The sequence below is a fragment of the Rattus norvegicus genome, chromosome 8, assembly GCF_036323735.1.
Source record: "Rattus norvegicus strain BN/NHsdMcwi chromosome 8, GRCr8, whole genome shotgun sequence".
Lineage (NCBI taxonomy): Eukaryota > Metazoa > Chordata > Mammalia > Rodentia > Muridae > Rattus > Rattus norvegicus.
This window is the reverse complement of record NC_086026.1, coordinates 33,699,678-33,719,938: the sequence shown is the minus strand read 5'-3', so window position 1 is coordinate 33,719,938 and position 20,261 is coordinate 33,699,678. Positions and strand designations below refer to the sequence as shown.

The window sequence follows — 20,261 nt, the reverse complement described above, 5'->3', positions numbered from 1 at the left end:
AAAACAAATATGAGCAGAGCATGAATAAAGTATAAGGCAGAATTAAAACGACAAAATAACATTAATATAGAAGGTAGCATGGAGAGATGGTTTAAAGGCAAAAAACAAAACAAAACAAAAAAACCAAACAACAGCAACAAAAACCCCCCAAACCCTGCTGAATTTAATAAGAACTTTCCCTAATCTTGGGAAGAACAGGACACAGATATGAAAAAGAAAGCATTTGCACCCAAGCCAAGAAGACTAGGTAAAAACTGAAGAGTACAGAACAAAGAGAGAATATGAGATCCACGAGAAGCATCAACTCTTATGAAGGTAAACCCACCAAAGAAAGAACAAAACCAGACAAAACCCTGGCAAACCACAGAAGAAAAACAGCTTCGAGAGCATGGGGTCAAACACGGTAGAGACGAGGACTAAGCAAACAAGATTAGGAAAGAAGCATTATGAGACTAACAAAAGATAAGAACTACTAATCTGCTTCCAATAGTAACCTTGAATGGAGATGGTCTTAATTCTTTAATTAGAACACACAGGCAGCGCAGGGCGGAGCAGGGCAGAGCAGGGCAGAGCAGGGCAGCGCGGCACATCCCTTTAATTCTAGCACTTGGCTGGCAGAGGCAGGCTGATCTCTGAGCTCTGAAAGCCTGGTCCACAGAGCATGTTCCAGACAACCAGAGCTACAGAGAGAAACCCTGTCTTCAAAAACCAAAACCAAAACCAACCCAAAAACCCCATAGGCTGGCTGATTTAAAACCAACAAGGGTTTGATGTCTGCAAGAAGCTGTCCTGTCCGGCAAACACATAGAAAGACTAAAGCCAAGGGTGGAAAGTGACAATCCAAGCAAACAGAACCTGGAAGCCAGCAGAAGTACCAATTCTGTTATCAGACAGAACAGACTTCAGGTCATAACTAGTCAGAAGAGATGAACACACTGATAAAAAAAAGAACATATCAAAAAGATGCAATTATGAGCAAAGACATACCATTGTATTCAATTTCATAAAAACAATCACTTCTGACATAAAGGACCGAAAGGCCCTGACAGTAAATAGAAGTGACGTCAACATCCCACAACTTCACATAAGCTGGGTATGGTGGTGTACCCGTGACTCCCAGCACTCAGGACATGGAGGATTCAGGAGTATGATGGCATCCCTGGCCATGAGAGACTCTGTCTCAAAAATATAAACGAAACAGCCAGTGCTCGCAGGGACACAGTGGGAAACGCAATGCTGGTATACTGCCAACAGAAATGACTTTTCTGGCTGGGCACGGTAGCACCAGGAGACAAAGACAGGCGAATGTTTGAGACCAGCCAAGAATACACAGTAAGACTCTGTTTTAAATATATACATAACAACAAGCAGTTCTTAATAAAATAAAACCGGGATTGTCATATGACTCAGCTGCGTCACAGGAAGGTGAGTTTTGACTGAAGGAGATCCAGCTCAGTACACAGCAGACCTGTACCCACACACCTACTGTAGCATCGTTCGCAACACCAGCGTCACACACAGACCTCAGCATCTACGATGGATAGAGAGACTGTGGTGCACACACACAGGCAGAGTCCGAGTCAACCACACAGAACAAAATGATGCCGCCTGCGAGAGATCATGTCAGGCACAATCCCCCAGACTTGGTAATCACTATCATAAGTGTTCCCACACATGGGAAATCTAAACTATAAGAAATTTATATGAACATAAAATAGCTATGCTATGAAAGTGGGACAGGCCATATTTGGGAAGAGGCAGCACGAGGGAGAGGGAAAGACAAGAGTGGGTACCTCCAGGCGGAGTCTGTTCATCACTGTCATGGGTGCTGCTTTGTACTGAGCGGCAACTTTGGCTGGTTAACACTATTAAAAAAAAAAAAGACGAAGGTCAAAGTCCATTATACATTCAATGGCACGAGCACTGCATATTACTCAGGTGATCAAGCGGACAAAACAAGGCCTAGCTTCTCCAAGGAAGAAAAGAGCAACATCAGGACAGGTGTGCAGGGGAGGTGGAGTCGTTCTAACATCAGCACGGTTTTTTTTTTTTCCCAGAGCCAATTCGGTCTTTGAAAAATACTGATGATTACCTGTCGAGGGTCTCAGTGAGGTGCCAAAGTGACTGTGTATTCCTGTCACAGTACCTGAAAGCAAGCAGACATATAAGAGAGAGATGTACCATAAATCCCATACACAGGAGCCAGTCAAAGCAGACACATTCCAAACTGCTGACAACTTTCTTTTCTTTCAGAAACGGAGTTTCCAATGGATCAGGTTTCCCCACGTTAGAGAGGGATTTGAAGTGAACATATTCAAGTTGTAGAATACATGCGTAGCTGCGTGAGGGTTAAAATCAACTAGCATGTGCACAGCGTGCACGCACGCGCGCGCGCGCGCACACACACACACACACACACACACACACACACACACACACACACACAATCCATTTGCAGTTTCTCTTTTTTTTTTCCACTGGCCACTCCTAGTGGGTAGTGACCCACAGCCTCATACATACTAGGCGAGCAAACAGGGAGTTATGTCTCTAGCCTCTTGCACTCACTGTTAATGAAGATTTCCAGTGTGTTCTCAGATGTGTTGCTAGTAGACAACTCCAAACACTGTGCAAAGCTGGACAGCGCCTTGCTGCGGACAGTAGGTGCCTTATCTAAGCAACGATCAAATATAATTTCTTGCACAAAGAATTTATGCTTTAGAAACTTCTGATGCTCCAGTAGCACAGTGTCATCCAGCAGTCTTTCGGGCAGCTCTAACAGAGCTAAAGCAACATCAAGAGTGAAGACCCGGTGTGGGATCTGGTAAGGCAGAATCAGAGGGATCCATCACTAGGAGTAAGAATCAAAGCACCAATCTCTTCCGCATTCAGACCTGGCTGTCATCAGACGTTCAAAGCCAGGACCCAAGCTTTTATTCGGACATGTCTCCTACCTTGGAACTTCGTGAATATTTGTAAAGCCAGGCAATGAATGTAGCATATTCCTTGGAGGGAAGTTTGCTAAGCAGCTGGACCAGGGACTGTGCTGCGTAGGTCCGATATTCTGCTTTATCCACCACCTGGAACAAACAAAAGAAGCTGGCCATCTGCTTGCAGAATGACTGAAGCTGATGATGTAGCCGAAAGTTAGCAGGTGTGATTAGCTTTAAACACTGGATAAATGACCAACTTCATGTTTCTTATCCCACTAAAACCTAAACTATAAGCCTTTCTGCAGAAAAACATACAAGTGCAGACTACACACCTCTACAGCAGACAGGGCTCAAAGTAAGAGTCATGTGCTTAAACAGGCCCACAGCTGTATGAATTATCAATAAAGACTTGACAGAGGAAGCTACTGAGAGCTCAGCATTTAAGAGTGTTTACTGACCTTGCAAAGGACCTCAGCAACTATATTTTAACTCATAACTGTCTGTAACCCCAGGTTCAGGAGATCCAGTAGCCTCTTCTGGTCTCCATGGGTACCAGATACACACATGTGCACATGTATACATATCAGCAAAACTCACACACAGAAAACCTTTAAGAACACAATTAGATAATTGATAGTTCTCTGTCTTTTAGGTGGTAAATACAGTATATTCTTTTTAAAGTTCTTATTCTTTATACAGAAACATAGTGAAGTACTATGAAGGAAAGAATATGATGGAATTTGCTTCTGCATGTGCGCATGTGCATTCAGGATACAGGAAGTAAACAAAACTGATGAATGATGGGAAGGTGCTCATTCACTCACCACTCTTCTCCATGCTCCTGTGCATGTTGTCTACCACTTTTCAAAACCAACAGCTTATATTTTGAAAGAACACTTTGTTATAAGTTGGGTATGGTGGTGCCTGCCTTTCATCTCTGCACTCAGAAGGCCAAGAGCAAGCAAATCAGGACTCAAGCCTACCTTCAGTTATACTGCAAGACCCTGCCTGAAAACACCCACCAAACCAACCAACCAACCAACAACCAACCAATCACCAACATCCAACCAACCAACTAACCAACCAACCAACCAACAACCAACCAACTAACCAACCAACCAACATCCAACCAACCAACCAATAACCAACCAACCAACATCCAACCAACCAACAACCAACCAATCACCAACATCCAACCAACCAACTAACCAACCAACCAACCAACCAACCAACAACCAACAACCAACCAACCAACAACCAACTAACCAACCAACCAACCAACAACCAACCAACCAACCACTAACCAACCAACCACCAACCACTAACCAACCAACCACCAACCAACCAACCAACCACCAACCAACCAATAACCAACCAACAACCAACCAATAACCAACCAACAACCAACCAACCAACAACCAACCAACCAACATCCAACCAACCAACAACCAACTAACCAACCAACCAACAACCAACCAACCAACCACCAACCAACCAACCACCAACCACTAACCAACCAACCACCAACCAACCAACCAACCACCAACCAACCAACCAATAACCAACCAACCAACCAATAACCAACCAACAACCAACCAACCAATAACCAACCAACCAATAACCAACCAACAACCAACCAACCAACAACCAACCAACCAACCAATAACCAACCAACCAACCAACCAACCAACAACCAACACCATTCCTGATTTAAGAGAGCGTCTATTTTTAAAGCTACCTTTCACGATGATACAAACTGGTTCTGAAGAACAAACACATTAAGCACACAGTACCTTGGCACAGATGTGCTGCAGTAAAGTACCAAGGATGGGGAACACACTTTCTTGTAGTTCATCCACAAGTGAGCTATTTCAAAGAGAAACACAAATCCAGTTACAATGTATCTGTGAGGACTACTCAGCAGGAACTTCCTAAAACACAATACTTGTATATTTTAGAAATCTCAAACATTCAAAACAACCTACTCATTGGTGTCAACATGGTGGCTCAGCAAGTCAAGGCATTTGGCTCGCAAGTCTTGCAAACGGTTTGATTCCCAGAACCCATTTAAACACATAAAAAGTTTTAAGATAGAACTGACTCCACAAAATTGTTTTCTGACCTCCATCTGTGCTTGTGGTGCAGGCGTGAGCATATGCCAACACACATGCACGCACGCACACACGCACGTATCCATACAGGCACAAGCAATAATAATAACCAAATATTGTAAAAACAAACTGCCTCTTTTGAGTTGTTTCAGTAAAATAAAGAATTAAAGATACACGGCAACAGGTTAGAAGAACATGCATCCTATGCAGTTCCAGAATAATCACTGAGAAGCTCAGTCATTAGGGAAGGACAAAAATTCAATCTTTTAACTACAATAAATTTCATAGTAAGATGAAAAATGTATCACTTTAGGATAAATACATCAGTAGGACATAGTGCCACCTTGTGTCAGTTCAATGGTGCTACTAGATTGATGCATTTTCCTATTAGAAAAATTTACTATTTGATTTGTACCATTATATAAGCATTCAATTGGCAATACAACAAACTCTAATTATTATTATTATTTTTTTTTTATCTAAAACAAGGGCTATGTAGCCCAGGCTGTCCAGGAACTCACAGTATAGACCAGGCTGGCCTTGAACTCATAGAGATCAGCCTGCCTCTGCCTCTGCCTCTGCCTCCCTAGTACTGAGATTAAAGGCATGTGCCATGAAGTTGTATGGAAAAAAAAAATTTCTACTTAACACTAAATATCTATATTCCTAGATATTTAATGTTTTAAAAGTTTTTATCTATGAAGCTAGTCAGTGGGATGGCTCAGTGGGTAAAGCCACCTGCCAATTAAGCTTGGTGACCTGAACTCAATCGTTAGGACCCATGTTGGGGAAAGGGAGAATTGATTTCCCCAAACTATACTTTGCCCTTCTTATGTTTGCTAAGCATACACGCACACTCAAGAAGAAGAGGAGTAAGAGGAAGAGGAGGATGAGGAGAAAAAGGATGAGGATGATGAGGAGGAGGATGGGGATGAGGAAGAGGAGGGGGAGGAGGAAGGCAGAACCCTAGCCAGGCACTGGTGACTCACACCTGCAAACCTAGCCCTCAGGCCAGAGGATTCTCAGAAGGTCCAGGCCAGCATGGTCTACATAGTGAGTTCTAGTCCAACCTTGGTAACAGTGAGAGACTGTCTTAAACCAAAGCAACCCTACTGAGAGACACTTGCTCTGAAAAGATATTGTCAGTCAGTGCCAGCATCTCCAGCATCTCCATCTACACCCAGGAAAGAAGCCTGCAGGCACTAACACTCACACATTCGCTTTACACTGAATGCCAAGTCATCAGTGGCGGAACAATGGAAATAGAAGACACAGCTAATGTACCAGCTAATGTACACAGCTAATGTCCCAGTAAAGCTAACGGGACTTTCAGGTGGAGCTAAGCATCGTGACCCAAAGTCTATCAGTCATTATAAGAAATAAGCCACTTCCTTCTTTTTACCCTTCAAGTCCTTCTTCTTGTAGAGGATGGAAGAGAAAAGTGAGAACAAAGACTGTGCAGGAACCTGAGTGGAGAGAAAAGTCGAGGAGGCGGTAGGCCTCCTGATCTGGAGAAGGGACGCCTGAGTGGACACTGACAGGAAGTGGGCAGCTGTCCTCTCGGCTGACTACACAACTGAAGGAATCAGGCAGGACCCTGACTGGTTCAAGAGCTACAGATTCACTGTGTCCTTAACAATGCCCCAGCATGGAAAACGTCAAATGTGACTCAGGCAGAGGAAACAGATAGGTGACAAAGAACTTAAGTTTGACCCGCAAAACCACCACTGGGTCTGACATTCCAACGCCAGGAGAGTCAGGCTCTGGTTAGCGCAGGGCCCACACTTTCAAGGGAGAATGATCAACAAGAAAAATTCAAGATGTATGTACCTTACCTGACAAACTGGACTGCTTGGTTTCTACAATTGATGACGTGTGAGGTTATGGCAAGAGGAGCACAGCGGGACCCTTCTCCTACCTCTAACATCAGTATCACATTGAGCATTTGATGAAAAATAGAACCGATAACCTAGAAGAGACAGTGACCAGGTACTCAGTAAGTACATGCTATTCCTTACGCAGTGGGTTATTTACACTGGTATGTTACAACAGGTAACTTCAAGGATACTTACTATCTTGTCTCCCTAATGTCTTCCTATCATCACACAGAATATAGGGTATGTGGCAAACTACAATTCACTAATAGTAAATACTAATATTACCATATTTTAAAAGGAATACAGTTGCATTTTATGAAACATCCAATATATTATCCCACATAATGTATTTCTCTGACAAATAAAGATTCCGGTAAATACTGCAAACTATGTGGTAGGCATTAAACACTTCCATATGTGTAACTAGGCTGAAGAATCTGAACAATTCTTTGAGGCAAGTGAGAAAAGAAACATAATTTCCATAGTGCAGGCAACCAAATAAATGTCAAAGGTAAGTTATCCAAAGTCCCATAATTAAGGTTCTCTTAAACCCAAGGCTGTCTAACATGAAGCAAAATATCCTCACAAGTAAGAGTCCTTAGACACAGTATACCTGCAAGGGTGATCTTTCCCATTGACTGTACCTTTTAAAATGCTTAGAAGGACATGGAAACACACCTGTGAACTCCATCATATTCACATCTAAGACACAGGAATGACAGATATAATAAATTATAAACTATTGCATGCTGCTGAGCCTGGTGGTACAGGCTTTTAATCCCAGCACTTGAGAAGCAGAGGTAGGTGGACCTCTGTGAGTTCAAGGCCAGCCTGGTCTATGTAGAGAATCCCAGGCCAGACATGATGATATAACAAGATCCTGTTTGTTTGTTTGTTTATTCATTAAAACAAGGGGAACTGCATTTAGCATTTGGTTTAATTTGGTGGCAATTATAGGATGAAACTTTCTGTTCTCCTTGTCTAGACGGGTAATGTTTCCAAGATCAAGTAACTTATGACAGGACACAGTGCTAGTAGGAAGCGCAATGGTAATTTAAGAACAGATGTGCAGTGCCCCAACATGCTTTTAACTACACAGTGCTGTGGCATAGTAACTATGTCACACTCACCAGCAGCCATAGGAACTTGATTGACCATGGTTTCCCTGGAATATCCTGCTTTTATGATATTAAAGTTTAGTGAGGTTCCCTTACTCCAACTATAATGTTTACTGAGACAGTAACCTAAGGTAACTCAGAAGGCAAGATCCAGGCTATCAACACTAACCACGAATGGCAGCCTAAGAAATTCTGTAGACTTATCAACAGGAGTAATACAGATACTAACATATTCTCAAGGACATAGAAATTACCAAAGAAACTTAAAAATTCTGACTGTTCATTTCTTTTTGTTTGTGTTACTCTGAGACAGGGACCCACTGTGCAGTTCCTGCTGGCTTGGAATCTGCTATGTAGAGCAGGCTAGGCTGGCCTCAAACCCGGCCTTTGTTTAATGAGTGCTGGGTCTAAAGTCATGTACTAGCACACCAGTCCTGACTGCTCTGTTTAGAACAATTGGTCAGTTTCTACATAAAAAGTGTTTAGTCTGTTTCTCTCAGGGGAGTAATACCAATTATTTGTTTCCTCTCAGAAACTTAGAAATAATTTGTTGGAGCCGCCAAATATATTGGGTAAGTACTGGGTCATGAAGACTAGATAGCAAGCAAAAATAGTGACATTTTATTATAGGAAGAGCACTAAGTTCTGAAATGACATAGAAGTCAAAATGCTATCACGGCCAGCTGCCCCTTAGCACAGAGTGACGTGCCAACACAACTCCCCAAGTGGGTGTCTAAAGATGTGGCCAATACAGTCCTCTATCAGCCTTCCTATACAGACATAACTATAGTACAACTTAATTTGTAAACCTACATATGAGCCGGGCAGGTATGCAGCCTGCCTGTAATCCTAAAGGACAAGTTACTAGCTCAACTAGCCACAATGCAGATTCCCAAGAATGAAGTGAACAAGAGTTAGAAAACGGAACAATTATAATAATCCCCTGGAATAAAAGATAATGTGGATGTGCTTTCTCTCCGAAAGTAGTACAGGTGCTCACTTCTCTCACCACACGTGACGTCGGCTAACCAAAGACAAATGATATCAAATATCTTTGCATTATTTACTCTGTCCACTTTCAATTTAATTAGGGTATTAGAATATGCATCTCCCCTACCTTATTTCCTTCTCCATGAACTGGGGAGCACAGCAAGTACAATCCATAGTAGGCCAGCTCTGAAATGTGTTTTACTTCACTGAGGTTCCTAAAGAAAAGGGAAAAAAACCCTGGTTAATGGATTTGATTTTACTAAGAATATTGCACAGCCTGTAAGCGCCTCTCTCTCTGTCTCCACTCCACACCCCACTTCTTTCTTAGATACAGCATCCCTGTGTGCTGACCTTAAACTACTTACTCAACTTTTGAAGCAGCTAGAGTACATGGGCGTCATGCCAGCATTTTCTATAAGCCAAATTTAAATGAATAAATCCTGCTTTCGTACTAATCAGAATAAAATAGCATTTCGGTTCTGAAAAGCATCATTAGATCACCATGTTGTAAGATGAAGGGCTCACCTGGCTTGTGAAATAAGAAATTTATGAGGAATTGGTTCAAAACTAGTTAATGCAACAAACACCTGGAAGATAAATACCAAGAAAGTCGTCAGAGTTTTGTCCACTGAGTAAATACTAGCAATTACAGCAGTTCTCCACCTCCCTGCTATGACCCGTTAATGAGCTCTTCTCGTTGTAAACCCCAACCATAAAATTATCTTCACTGCTACTTCATAACTATAAGCTTGCTACTGCTATACATTATGATGAAAATATTTTTGGAGATAAAGTTTTGCCGAAGGCGTCATGATCCACAGGTTGAGAACCACTGATCTAGACCTTTGTCCTCTGTAGTTACCCCCCAGTCTTGGCAATTTTCACTTACCTCTATACATGTTTGAATAGACTGCGGCTTTTCTTTAAGAGAAAACTTGGGCAGAAGCCTTAAAAAATTCTTTAGAAGATTAAATATGGCATCTCGTATTTGAGAAAGGTCCCGGACAGAAAAATAAATCTCCTCTTCCTCCTCCTCCTCTTCCTCTCTTGAAAGTTCATCCACCTGAATCATGGAAAATGCGCCAGTGACTGTGATGCTGTCTCATGGTTTCCACTTGCCCACATGGAGTAAATGCTAGTCCAGCTTTGCTCCTCAGAGGATCGGACTCTGCCCAGGTCCCTATGTTGTTCTAGGTCTCGAAGGCCAGAGTGGTCTCGTCTGCTTGGCTACTACAGTCCTGTTTACGTCTGTATTTGTGGCTTTTTCTTTTCTTTTTTTGACACTTTGTAGCCTTGGCTGTCTTAAAACCAAGCTGATGAAATTCAGACACCTTCCTGCCTGCCTCCCGAGTGCTGGGATTAGGGAAGGGTACGCACCTCCAGGCCCAGTTTGGAAATGTCTCCTTATCCTACCCACTTCTTACCTGATAATCCTCTTTCCTAGGTGGTTTTCCTCTTTTTCTGCTCCTCCTGTAATTAGCCTTAGAACTCTTGGAGTGTTCCTTTTTTCTCTTCTGAGTCAAGTTGGATTCTTGAGGCCAGCTCTTCTTCAGGATCTGAATACACTTGTCGAACATCACTGGGTGGAATACTTGATTGACTACGCTGCCTAGCCACAAGGAACAGACAGTATGCCGGTTAGTCTGCTGTTTTGTTAAGGCAGGGTCTTCCTAACTTGAGCTCATAAACTTCCTCTCTTATTCTTTGGAGCGCTGGGATTATGGCACACACCTCCATCAGCTTAAGCAGGTCAGGTTTAATTCTCTTAAATATGTGTATTAGTCTAGGGAGATGGCTTGGTGTGTAAAATCTTTACTGTGCAAGTGTGAGGACCAGAGTTCAGATCCCCAGACCCTACAGGAAAGTTGGGCAGGCATAGTAGCCTGCCTGTATTTCCAGTACTCAGGCAGACACGGACAAGCTGCTAGGTGAACTGACTCAAATTAATGAACGACTGTGAGCTCGGGGGTCAGAGACAACCTGCCTCAAGAGTGGGGAGAGATCAGAATCTATCTGAGGTTAACCTCAGGCTTTCTACCCATGTGCACACATTCATCACAAACACACATGCACACTGACTACACACATACCAAAAACAGGCATTAAGAACAGACGGAAAGTTTAAGAAGAGATGGCCTCTCCACCTGACTGCAAGGGAGCAGTAAAGCAGTAGTAAAGGGCTTCAGTAAAGATGCACCATTTCCAACCTCAGCCCTGGAACAGAGTGACGCTGCCAATGGAGCAGGAATAAATAACACCATTCTGAGACCTGGTCCTGGCAGATAAACTCGGTTTACCCTTGTCTCCCACTGAACACAACTGTAAAATCTGACAAAGATGACTAATACAACCAATATAAAACACAAAGAAAAAAGGGGGGTGGGACCGGAATACAGATGAAACTTGAAACTGCCCTAATTTTGTGCCTGTAGGTAATTTCTGGATGTCAGAGAGAAATGGTAAAGGCAGGTAGATGATAGCTGTGCAAAGCAGAGGATCTAGTCAGAAAGGCAGGTCAGCTGGGAGCTATGAGTGGATTTCTGAAGAGACAGCCTTGTAAGGCAAAAGCGACAGGATTCTGTGCAGGCAGACTGTCACTGTAAGTCCCTCACGGTGCAGGAACAACTCTCTCTAGAACATTAGAAGGAAAATAATTTCACACAGAATGGACACATTTGAGCTCTGCAGAGGACAGGGATCTTTGAAACAGTCAAGGCACTGAGTACAGGGGAAACATACCCTAAAAGCAAGAATCACAGTAATAAAAAGAATATAGTATTGGCACAAAATCAGACATGTAATCAAGAGAACAGAACTGAGGACCCGAACATGGGCACACATAGCTTCAGCCATTTAATATTTGAAAAAGATGCCAAAAACGTAAGCTGGAAGAAAGAATGCATTTTCAACAAAGTCTGCTGGGAATATTGTATATTCACATGTAGAAGGATGAACTTTGACACATATTTATCACCCTGCACAAAAACTAACTCCAAATGGGTCAAAGACCTAACCCCAAGACACTGGGCAATGCCCGCATGCTACAGATGTAGGAAGGGACTTTAAACAGAACTCCATTTGCCCAAGAAATAAGGTCAATGACTGAAAGTAGGACTTCAAAAATCTAAAAAATGTCTGTGCAGCTGAAGAAGCAATCAACGTGGTAAAAGGAAAGTACAAAGAATGGGGGGATCTCTGCCAGCTATATATGTGGCAGAGGATGAATATCTATTATAAAAGACTTCAAAGCACAAAGAATCAAAAGCAAACAAACAACTCAAAGATGGGCCAGGGACCTAAAAAGAGACACCCCCCCCCCAAAAAAAAAAAAACAGCTAAGAAATATTTTAGAAAAATGTTCATGGTCCCTAGCAATGTGAGATATGTACAGCAAAAACAACTCTGAGATCTTATCTTACCCTAGTTGGAAAGATAACCAATAACGGAAAACAAAAACAAAGCCGGGTGGTGGAGTCAGTCGCCAGGGCTGCAGACAGAAACAAAGAAACAAAAACAAAACAACAATGCTAGAGGGTATGCAGGCAAACGGGAATCCTCATTCACTTTCCGTGGAACTGCAAACTGGCAGAGCCACCCTGGAGTCGGTGAGAAGCATGTTTATCGTATGCCCTAGCTAGCTATTCCACTCACTCCCTGCACATGCCCAGAGGACTCCTATCCCAGTTATCTGCTCAGCCGTGCTCACGGCCGCTCTAGTCAGTCACGAGGGAATGGAAGCAACCCAAACGTCCTTCAGCTGATGGATAATGAAAACTCGATACAGCTCCACTGAGGACGCCTACTCAGCTGTAAAGAACAATAAGAAACATGAAATTTGCAGGTAAACTAGAGAAGATCACAATGAACGAGGTAACCTGAAGCTCCTAAAACAAATGTGGCAGGTTCTCTCAGATGTGAGTACAGAGCCTGAGTACCTGTGGAAACCAGAAAATAAAAAGACCGTTGTCAGGGTAGGAGAGTGGGAAAGCTGCTGAAAGGGAAACTGCAGGACACAAGTGATCTGATGGGGGAAGTGGGATAGAGGAGGAGGCTGTTACAGGGGAGCCTAAGACGGAGGGTAAAATAGCAATAAGGACATCTGAAACAGGAATCACACCCCCAAATCTGAGGCTACCTCAAAGTCAAGTCCCTCAAATGAAACTTTGGATAATTACTGACTTTTGTTTCTCTTTGAAGATGGCTATTTGCATACAAACTATACATCTTCTTGTGTACTTCAAATCCCGCTGGACATCCAATACAATGTAAAGGCTACGTAATAATCTCTCTGCTGTATGGCTTAGGGACTGAGAGAAAAGTCTGTACACGTTCAGTATACATCCAGTGGCACAGGCTTAGGAGCATACACATTAGCAACAATGGAACGTTTCCAAGTATTCTTTCCATTCAGTTGGTTGCATACGGATGAGGAACCCAACAACAGAGGGCCAAATGTATACGTACCTGGTATTTCTAGCAGCAGGAAATAGAGCCCCGCAGCACGAAGGCCATATTCTCGATATTGCACACTGGCACTTTTTTTATGGGCTTCCTGGACAAAGTGACAGAACAACGCCACCAGAGTGTTGCTGGAAATGCTGTTCTCAGTGAAGAAGGACCAGACGCTCTGGGGGAGAGTGCAAATCACAAGGGCCAGTGATCAGATAAACCGGAAAAGAAAGCATGCTGATGTCTACGACGATTTGGCATCACAAAAGAGTAATATAAGAGTGTAAATACAGCCCAGTACCTGCTTAGCAGGCACAAGCCTTGTGCTAGATCCTCACACACACATCCATGTGCACATGCAAACACATAACACACAGTTTAGCGCCTAATTATAAATGTCTGCCATCTCCAAGGAGACAGAATCAGAAAGCTAAGTTGTTCCTGCCCGAATCTGAGCTGCCGCCACAGGTTTGTGTGTTGAGCATTTCTTCCACAGCTGCTAGTGCTACGAAGTTGTGGAAGCTTTAGGAGGTAGGGTTGCCTGCCAGAAGGACATCACTAGTGGACCAGCCATGGTTCGTAGCCATCCCTGCTATTTAGCCCAAAAAGATGAGAGAAGTACTCTAGTTTGCTGTCTGCTGCTGTATAAACATCATGACCGAAATCAACCTTGGGGAGGATGAGTTTATTTGGATTATACTTCTGGGTCACTGAGGGAAATCAGGGCTGGGATATGAGTAGAAACTGAAGTAGGAATCTTGAAGGAATGCTGTTTACTGGCTAGCTCTCTGCCCTCTGCTCAGCTAGCTTTCTTATATATCATAGGGGCTACCCTACCCAATGACAGTACCACCCATACTACCTACATAAATTAGCAACTGTGAAAATACCCCACAGACAAGCCTTGGTTTCCCAAGTGTACAACAGGCACCACCACCACAATAGGCCTTGAGTATCTTTAGAAGTAACAAAGGTTAACAAAATTCAGGAAATCAGATGGAGTGATGTTTCCTCCTTCCTTTAAAAAATAAATTAGGATGAGGGCAAAAGAAGGGCATGTGGTAGACGTCTTTAATTCCAGCACTGGGGAGGCAGAGGCAGGTGGCTGGAAGCCAGCCTGGCCTACACAGTGAGTTCTAGGACAGCCAGAACTAGACAGTGAAAAAGGCAGGATTAAGGATGGGCAAGGCTGCTTAGTAGCCACACTGCACAGCACACACTACAGACTGGTGACAGTCCTGACAAAACAGGGTGTTATGACACATGACTACAGTCTTAGTCATTGGGAGGCTGAAGCAAAAAGAACAAGAGTTTGAGGTTAGCCTGGGATGTACAGCAGGACCCTGCCGGAGAATTTTTTATATTCTCCTTTCCTTGATGGCCATACTCACTCCGAATGCAGCGGGCCCCTCCTCTAACTGTACTACCTACTTACCGAAACTCCCCTGCTTGTCACCTCAGCAGATGCGATCCCATGGCTGCTGCCCAGTCTGCAGGGCAGGTACTCCCTCCATTCTTACTGGACCCTCTTCTAGCCCTAGCTAGTAACACTCTTGTCTCAGTGCCTACTCACGCCTTGATCCACAACATTTCGCTCTTACCCTTCTGACCTGCATTTCTAACTTCAATCATACCCTTCAGGGATCTTCAGATATAATCTCACCGTGTTAATATCTTCCTCCTAGTTTTTTTTTTTTTTTTTTGGAGCTGGGGACCGAACCCAGGGCCTTGCGCTTGCTAGGCAAACGCTCTACCACTGAGCTAAATCCCCAACCCCCCTAGTTTTGTTGTTATTCTAAGGTTCTGCTGGCAGTACTGGGGACTGAACCTAAGGCCTCAGGCTTGCTGGGCAAGTACTGTGCCCCCGAGCTAAGATCCTAGTCTTTATCTTTCTCTACTTATACCTAATGTGGCAATTTATGCCATGTCTGAGCTACGTGGCCAAAACATCTTAGTTCTTAAAAACTCTATTAATTCAATCTAAAATTTCTTGGTTTTGGCCTTCCTCTCCAGTTTCCACAACTAAAACTGCAGACTGTACCACTAGCACTCATTGCATGCTATACCAGCAGCCTCCCAAGGGATCTCCTGGTGCAGTTGTCCCACTGTAGTCTGCCTATGGGGAAGAACATTTCTTCTAAACCGGGTCTATTCACACTGTGAGTTAATGTATGCACGCTACTTAAAACAGAATGGCATACAGAACCATGTCTTCGTAAACGTACCAAACTCTACAAGCAAAGCCCACTTATGCTAACCAGTGTTATGTTACTTTGACACAAGCTAGAGTTGCTTAAGGGAACCTTGACTGAGAAAAAGTCCCCTCCAGACTGGCCTGTAGGCAAGCCTCTGGGGCTTTTTCTTGGTTGATGATAGATGCTGGTGGGCCCAGCTCTCTGTGGGTTGTGTCACTCCTAGGGTGCTAGTCCCAGTGCTAGAGGACAGGATTCCCAACCCACAGAGCAAGTCAGAAAGCGGCACTCCTCCGTGGCTTCTGCTCCAAGTTCCTGCCCTGCCCTTCCTCAGTGACAGACTGTTATCTCCAAAGGTGAGATGACATGAACCCTTCCCCTACAAATTGCTTTTGGTCATGCTCTACCCCAGCAATAGAGGCCTAACGAGGACAACATTTAACATCACCTGGAGTCTGTTTTCACTCTAACTTACTGCCCTATGTCTCCCATGGTTTAAAAACTCTGAATGCCAATCATAACACAGTCATAATTTTCAACATTCCTTGCATATTCCCACTGTGTCTCAACCTTACCCCCAGCTTCGACAGTATTACTCTAAAAGAATGTTTAATTCGATGACTTATTCTTGAGTAGTCCTGTTTGGCCTGCCTGGAACTGCACCTCAGTGATCCCCCTGCCTCTGCCTCCCAAGCACTGAGACTAGAGGTGTGTACTGTCACATCTAGCCTGAATTAAGACTTTCTTGTTCTGTTTCTTACCCTTTTGGGTTTTGCTTCGTCTCCCTTTTAAAACTTTGTCAAGGGCTGGAGAGATGGCTCAGCAGTTAAGAGCACCGACTGCTCTTCCACAGGTCCTGAGTTCAATTCCCAGCAACCACATGGTGGCTCACAACCATCTGTAATGGGATCTGATGCCCTCTTCTGGGGTGTCTGAGACATCGACAGTGTACTCATACACATAAATAAATAAATAAAAAAAAAAAAACTTTGTCAAATAATTATTTGTTTATTGTGTGTGTCTGTGTTATGTGTCTCTCAACACTTATGAACTTATCACAGCATATTTGTGGAGGTCAAAGGACAACAGCAGGAGTTGGTTCTCTATCACGTGGGTCCTGAGAATCAAACTCAGTTTGTTAGGCACGATAGCAAGCACCTTGGCCCTCTTGCTGGCCCCTTTGATTCTTTTTTTTTTTTTTAATTTATAGAGGATCTTCTTTATAGTCCAGGGTGGCCATAAATTTGTAGCAACAATCCCGTCTCATCCTCCAAGTACTGGGACTATAGGTGTGTGCTACTGTGATTGCTTCCTATCTATCTGGGTTTTTGTTTGCCTTGTTTTGTTTGAGACAGGGTCTCATTATGTTGCTCTGGATGTCCTGGAACTCACTCTGTTAGACCAGGCTAACCTCGAAGTCACAGAGATTTGCCTGCCTCTGCCTCCTGAGCGCTGGGACTAACGGCAGGCATCAGCATGTCTAGCTGACTTGCTTCTTTCTAAAAAGAAGCTCATGATCTCAATGTTAATAAGCTCATATGAGCCAGGGAGATGCCTCAGTGGGCATAGGACATGGCTCACAGACCGTGCCGATCTCATGCTTCGTTTGGGGGTCTCAGAATCCATGTGAAATAACAAAGACAAGCAAGGTCTCTGAAGGAATTCCAAGCTATCCTGGGACCTCGTGGTTAGTACTCAAAGGAAAAGATGGAAGGCATTTGGGAACCAAGACTAAGTCGTCCTCCGGCATCTCTAATACCCGTAGCATGCCAGGTAGAACACAGTTTTAAGCCCCGTGTAAAGCGCCTAACTGTTTTTCAGTCTAATACAAGCTTTCTTAAAGCTAAGGCATGCCTGAACTGTTATTTCACTTTCCAGAGCCGTTTCCCTTGGTTTGTCTGGCTCTCCTCTCTTTTGCTTCTCTTTAAACTGCTATTGTAAAAAGTGGTCACAACCTGAAAACAAAAGGCAAAGCTACTAGGACTGTCCAATGATCGAAGCGAGTTTTCTCATTACTCTTACCTGAGAAAACTCTTTTTAAGTTATATCACAATGACTCTCATCCTCTGTAACATGCAATAATTTGTCTTTTTACCTCTAAAGAGCCACTTTCGTCGGTTGCAAAGGGGAAGAGGCTCCCATAGAGCTTTGTGAACGCATCTCTTCCAGTCTCTAGGATCTCTGCTACCACGCTGGGATCCAAAGGTTCGGTCTCCGTGAAGTCCAGGTCCCACACTGTGTTCACCCATTCTTAAGAGAAAATGAAGCAAAATTAATAAATACTCTCCTAAAAGTAAACACACCAATCGCCTTCAGATGTCAGTCACCGTTCATGTTGGTATTCTGTCTAAGCTCCGCCCCACAGTTGCCTAGCAACAGCCAGCTGTGCCTGACTATGTAAGGGGCTGCTTGCCCTGCTCCTCTCTCTCTTACTCCTCTCTCTTGCTCTTCCTCTTCTGGTGCCCCCTTTGTCCCTGTCCCTTCTCTCCCCACCTCACTCCCCTTTTCTCCACGTGCTGATGGCCAGCCTTTCCTCTCCTCTCCTTCTCTCATTAAACCTCTCCACCATGCTGGCTTGGTGTGTTCTGTCCAGGCATGAGCTGAGATTTAAACCCTAACACTTCACATTTAACTAGAGTCATATAGGTGTCATGTAATAAAAAGGAAGCCATAAAGATTAAGGAAACCTTTCTTCATGCAAGCATGGTGGTCGGGAGTAATCTCAGCACTTGGAAGTCTGATGCAGGGGGATTACCACAAATTTAAAGCTTACCGAGAGCTAAACAGTGAATTCTAGACCAAACAGAGCTGCTCGGCAAGCCCGTCTCAAATGTTGAAAAGAAAAATATGAAGACAATCTCTTTGTAAAACCATAATAGACAGCGCATCCATTAGGTTGATCATCTAAAAATGTAAGGGAGAGGGCTGGAGAGATGGCTCGGTGGTTAAGAGTACTGGCTGCTCTTGCAGAGGACCTAGGTCTAGTCCTAGCACCCACAACCATCTGTAACTCTAGTTTCAAGGGCTCCGACACCCGCTTCTGGCCTCTGAAACCACTAGGCATGCATAGGCATACAAAACATTCATTCAGGTAAAATGAAAATAAATAAAAAAACATCAAAACAAACAAACAAACAAACAAACAAACAAACAAATAAAACCCATTAGCTATTAGGTGGAATAGCTCTTGAACAGATGTAGGGATCAAGTTTTCTTGTTAAGTCCCACTCAGAAAAGATACCTGCATCACTGAGAGCTTTGGCCACTTCTGTGTGAAAACCTCATAAACAAGATAACAAACCCAAACAAAACATACGGCATTTCACTGGGCCCTTAGACGATAATCTCATGTCAAAATAGATATTTCACTTCCCCAGAACGTTTACACCGAAAGAGACAAGGCAGGCTCACACAGAAATGCTAGGCGTCTTCCAAGCGCACAGCACTAATAAGAGAATGTGACTTGAAGAGACAGCGGCACAGCCTTTCAGCAGCACTCTTCACCCGGCTTCCCAGCTCTGAGCTCAACCCGTCAGGTGAGATTTGGAAGGCGGTCTTTGGCCCTGATTTCAGAATCTTCGTAAGATTATCACTACGAGTTAAGTCATGTCGCCTCTACTGTTCCTGAGCCTTTAGTACCTCATCTCTAAGATGTAATAACACCTGCTGATTACCCTTCAATAAACATTTTAAGGAAATAGTTGACGAAGCTCCTTTAAGCCCTGGATTGTAAGATGAACCACACAATGAACAACATCCCATAACACTGTAAAGACTCTCTAACACAAGAAAGCCTACTGAGTTTGCACCATAAAGCACATTGATATTGCTAACTTGACCACTAACACATAGCTAATCTATTTATTATATAATTTTTTGTGAAAGGTAACGTGTATAAAAACTCTTCTAGCTATAAAATCCTCATTGAATAAACAAATATATATATATATTCTTTTTTTAATAATACGAAGTCAACACAGTAGTAGATATGTGTGCACAACGCTGAAGAGTAAATAGGGAATATAACTGGCAGTGAGGGAGGATGACCTCTCAACTGGACGGACCACAGGAGTGCATGGGGTACCAGAGCACAAGGGCAAAGGGGTTTGGAAACAGAACAGTCACAACATAGAGTCTGGGCTGAGAGAGTCAGAGTCAGTGTTAGGGTCTGTTCATCAATTACTATAGACCAGGCATGCAGTTCAACTGTACAAAAATCCTGTTAGATATTATAAACAGTTGACAGAGGAGGAAACCAAGGCCTATCCAGATTAAACAACGTGTTCAATGGTAGCTCAAACGCCACGACCATCACCACCTAACTGAAGCATCTCTAATGCCAAAGGTAACACATGTAGAAAAGCAGACAGAAGAGAACAGAGAAAGTTCTGTTGCATGAAGGCCAGTCCTGGGCCCAGGGAGAGTACAACCCTACTCTCAATTGCTTCCCGGCCTGACAGCCTCAAGGGTAGCATCCCTCCATCTGTCACACATGGCTACTGACAGGGCCCCAAGTTGGGCAAACTCCTCTCTTCCTGCATAGTTACTGCAAGGGGAAGATTTACATAGTGTATGCTCAAGGAGGCACAATTAC

The 20,261-nt window shown here is 43.5% G+C and overlaps 1 protein-coding gene across 5 annotated transcripts in view; it reads right to left on the bottom strand.

Annotated features, from left to right (window-relative positions):
• Positions 1-20,261, bottom strand: part of Ncapd3 (non-SMC condensin II complex, subunit D3) — a 69,307-nt gene that overhangs the window by 45,582 nt on the left and 3,464 nt on the right. For all 5 annotated transcript variants that reach the window (XM_006242736.4, XM_006242735.5, NM_001034000.1 and 2 more), the window contains 12 exons: positions 17,763-17,917; positions 13,491-13,653; positions 10,451-10,635; positions 9,916-10,089; positions 9,552-9,613; positions 9,154-9,241; positions 6,877-7,010; positions 4,724-4,796; positions 2,952-3,077; positions 2,566-2,818; positions 2,093-2,146; positions 1,794-1,865 (listed from right to left, as the gene is read on the bottom strand). In XM_006242736.4, coding sequence (XP_006242798.1) covers positions 1,794-1,865; positions 2,093-2,146; positions 2,566-2,818; positions 2,952-3,077; positions 4,724-4,796; positions 6,877-7,010; positions 9,154-9,241; positions 9,552-9,613; positions 9,916-10,089; positions 10,451-10,635; positions 13,491-13,653; positions 17,763-17,917 — 1,539 coding nt within the window. The remainder of the gene's footprint in view (positions 1-1,793; positions 1,866-2,092; positions 2,147-2,565; positions 2,819-2,951; positions 3,078-4,723; positions 4,797-6,876; positions 7,011-9,153; positions 9,242-9,551; positions 9,614-9,915; positions 10,090-10,450; positions 10,636-13,490; positions 13,654-17,762; positions 17,918-20,261) is intronic.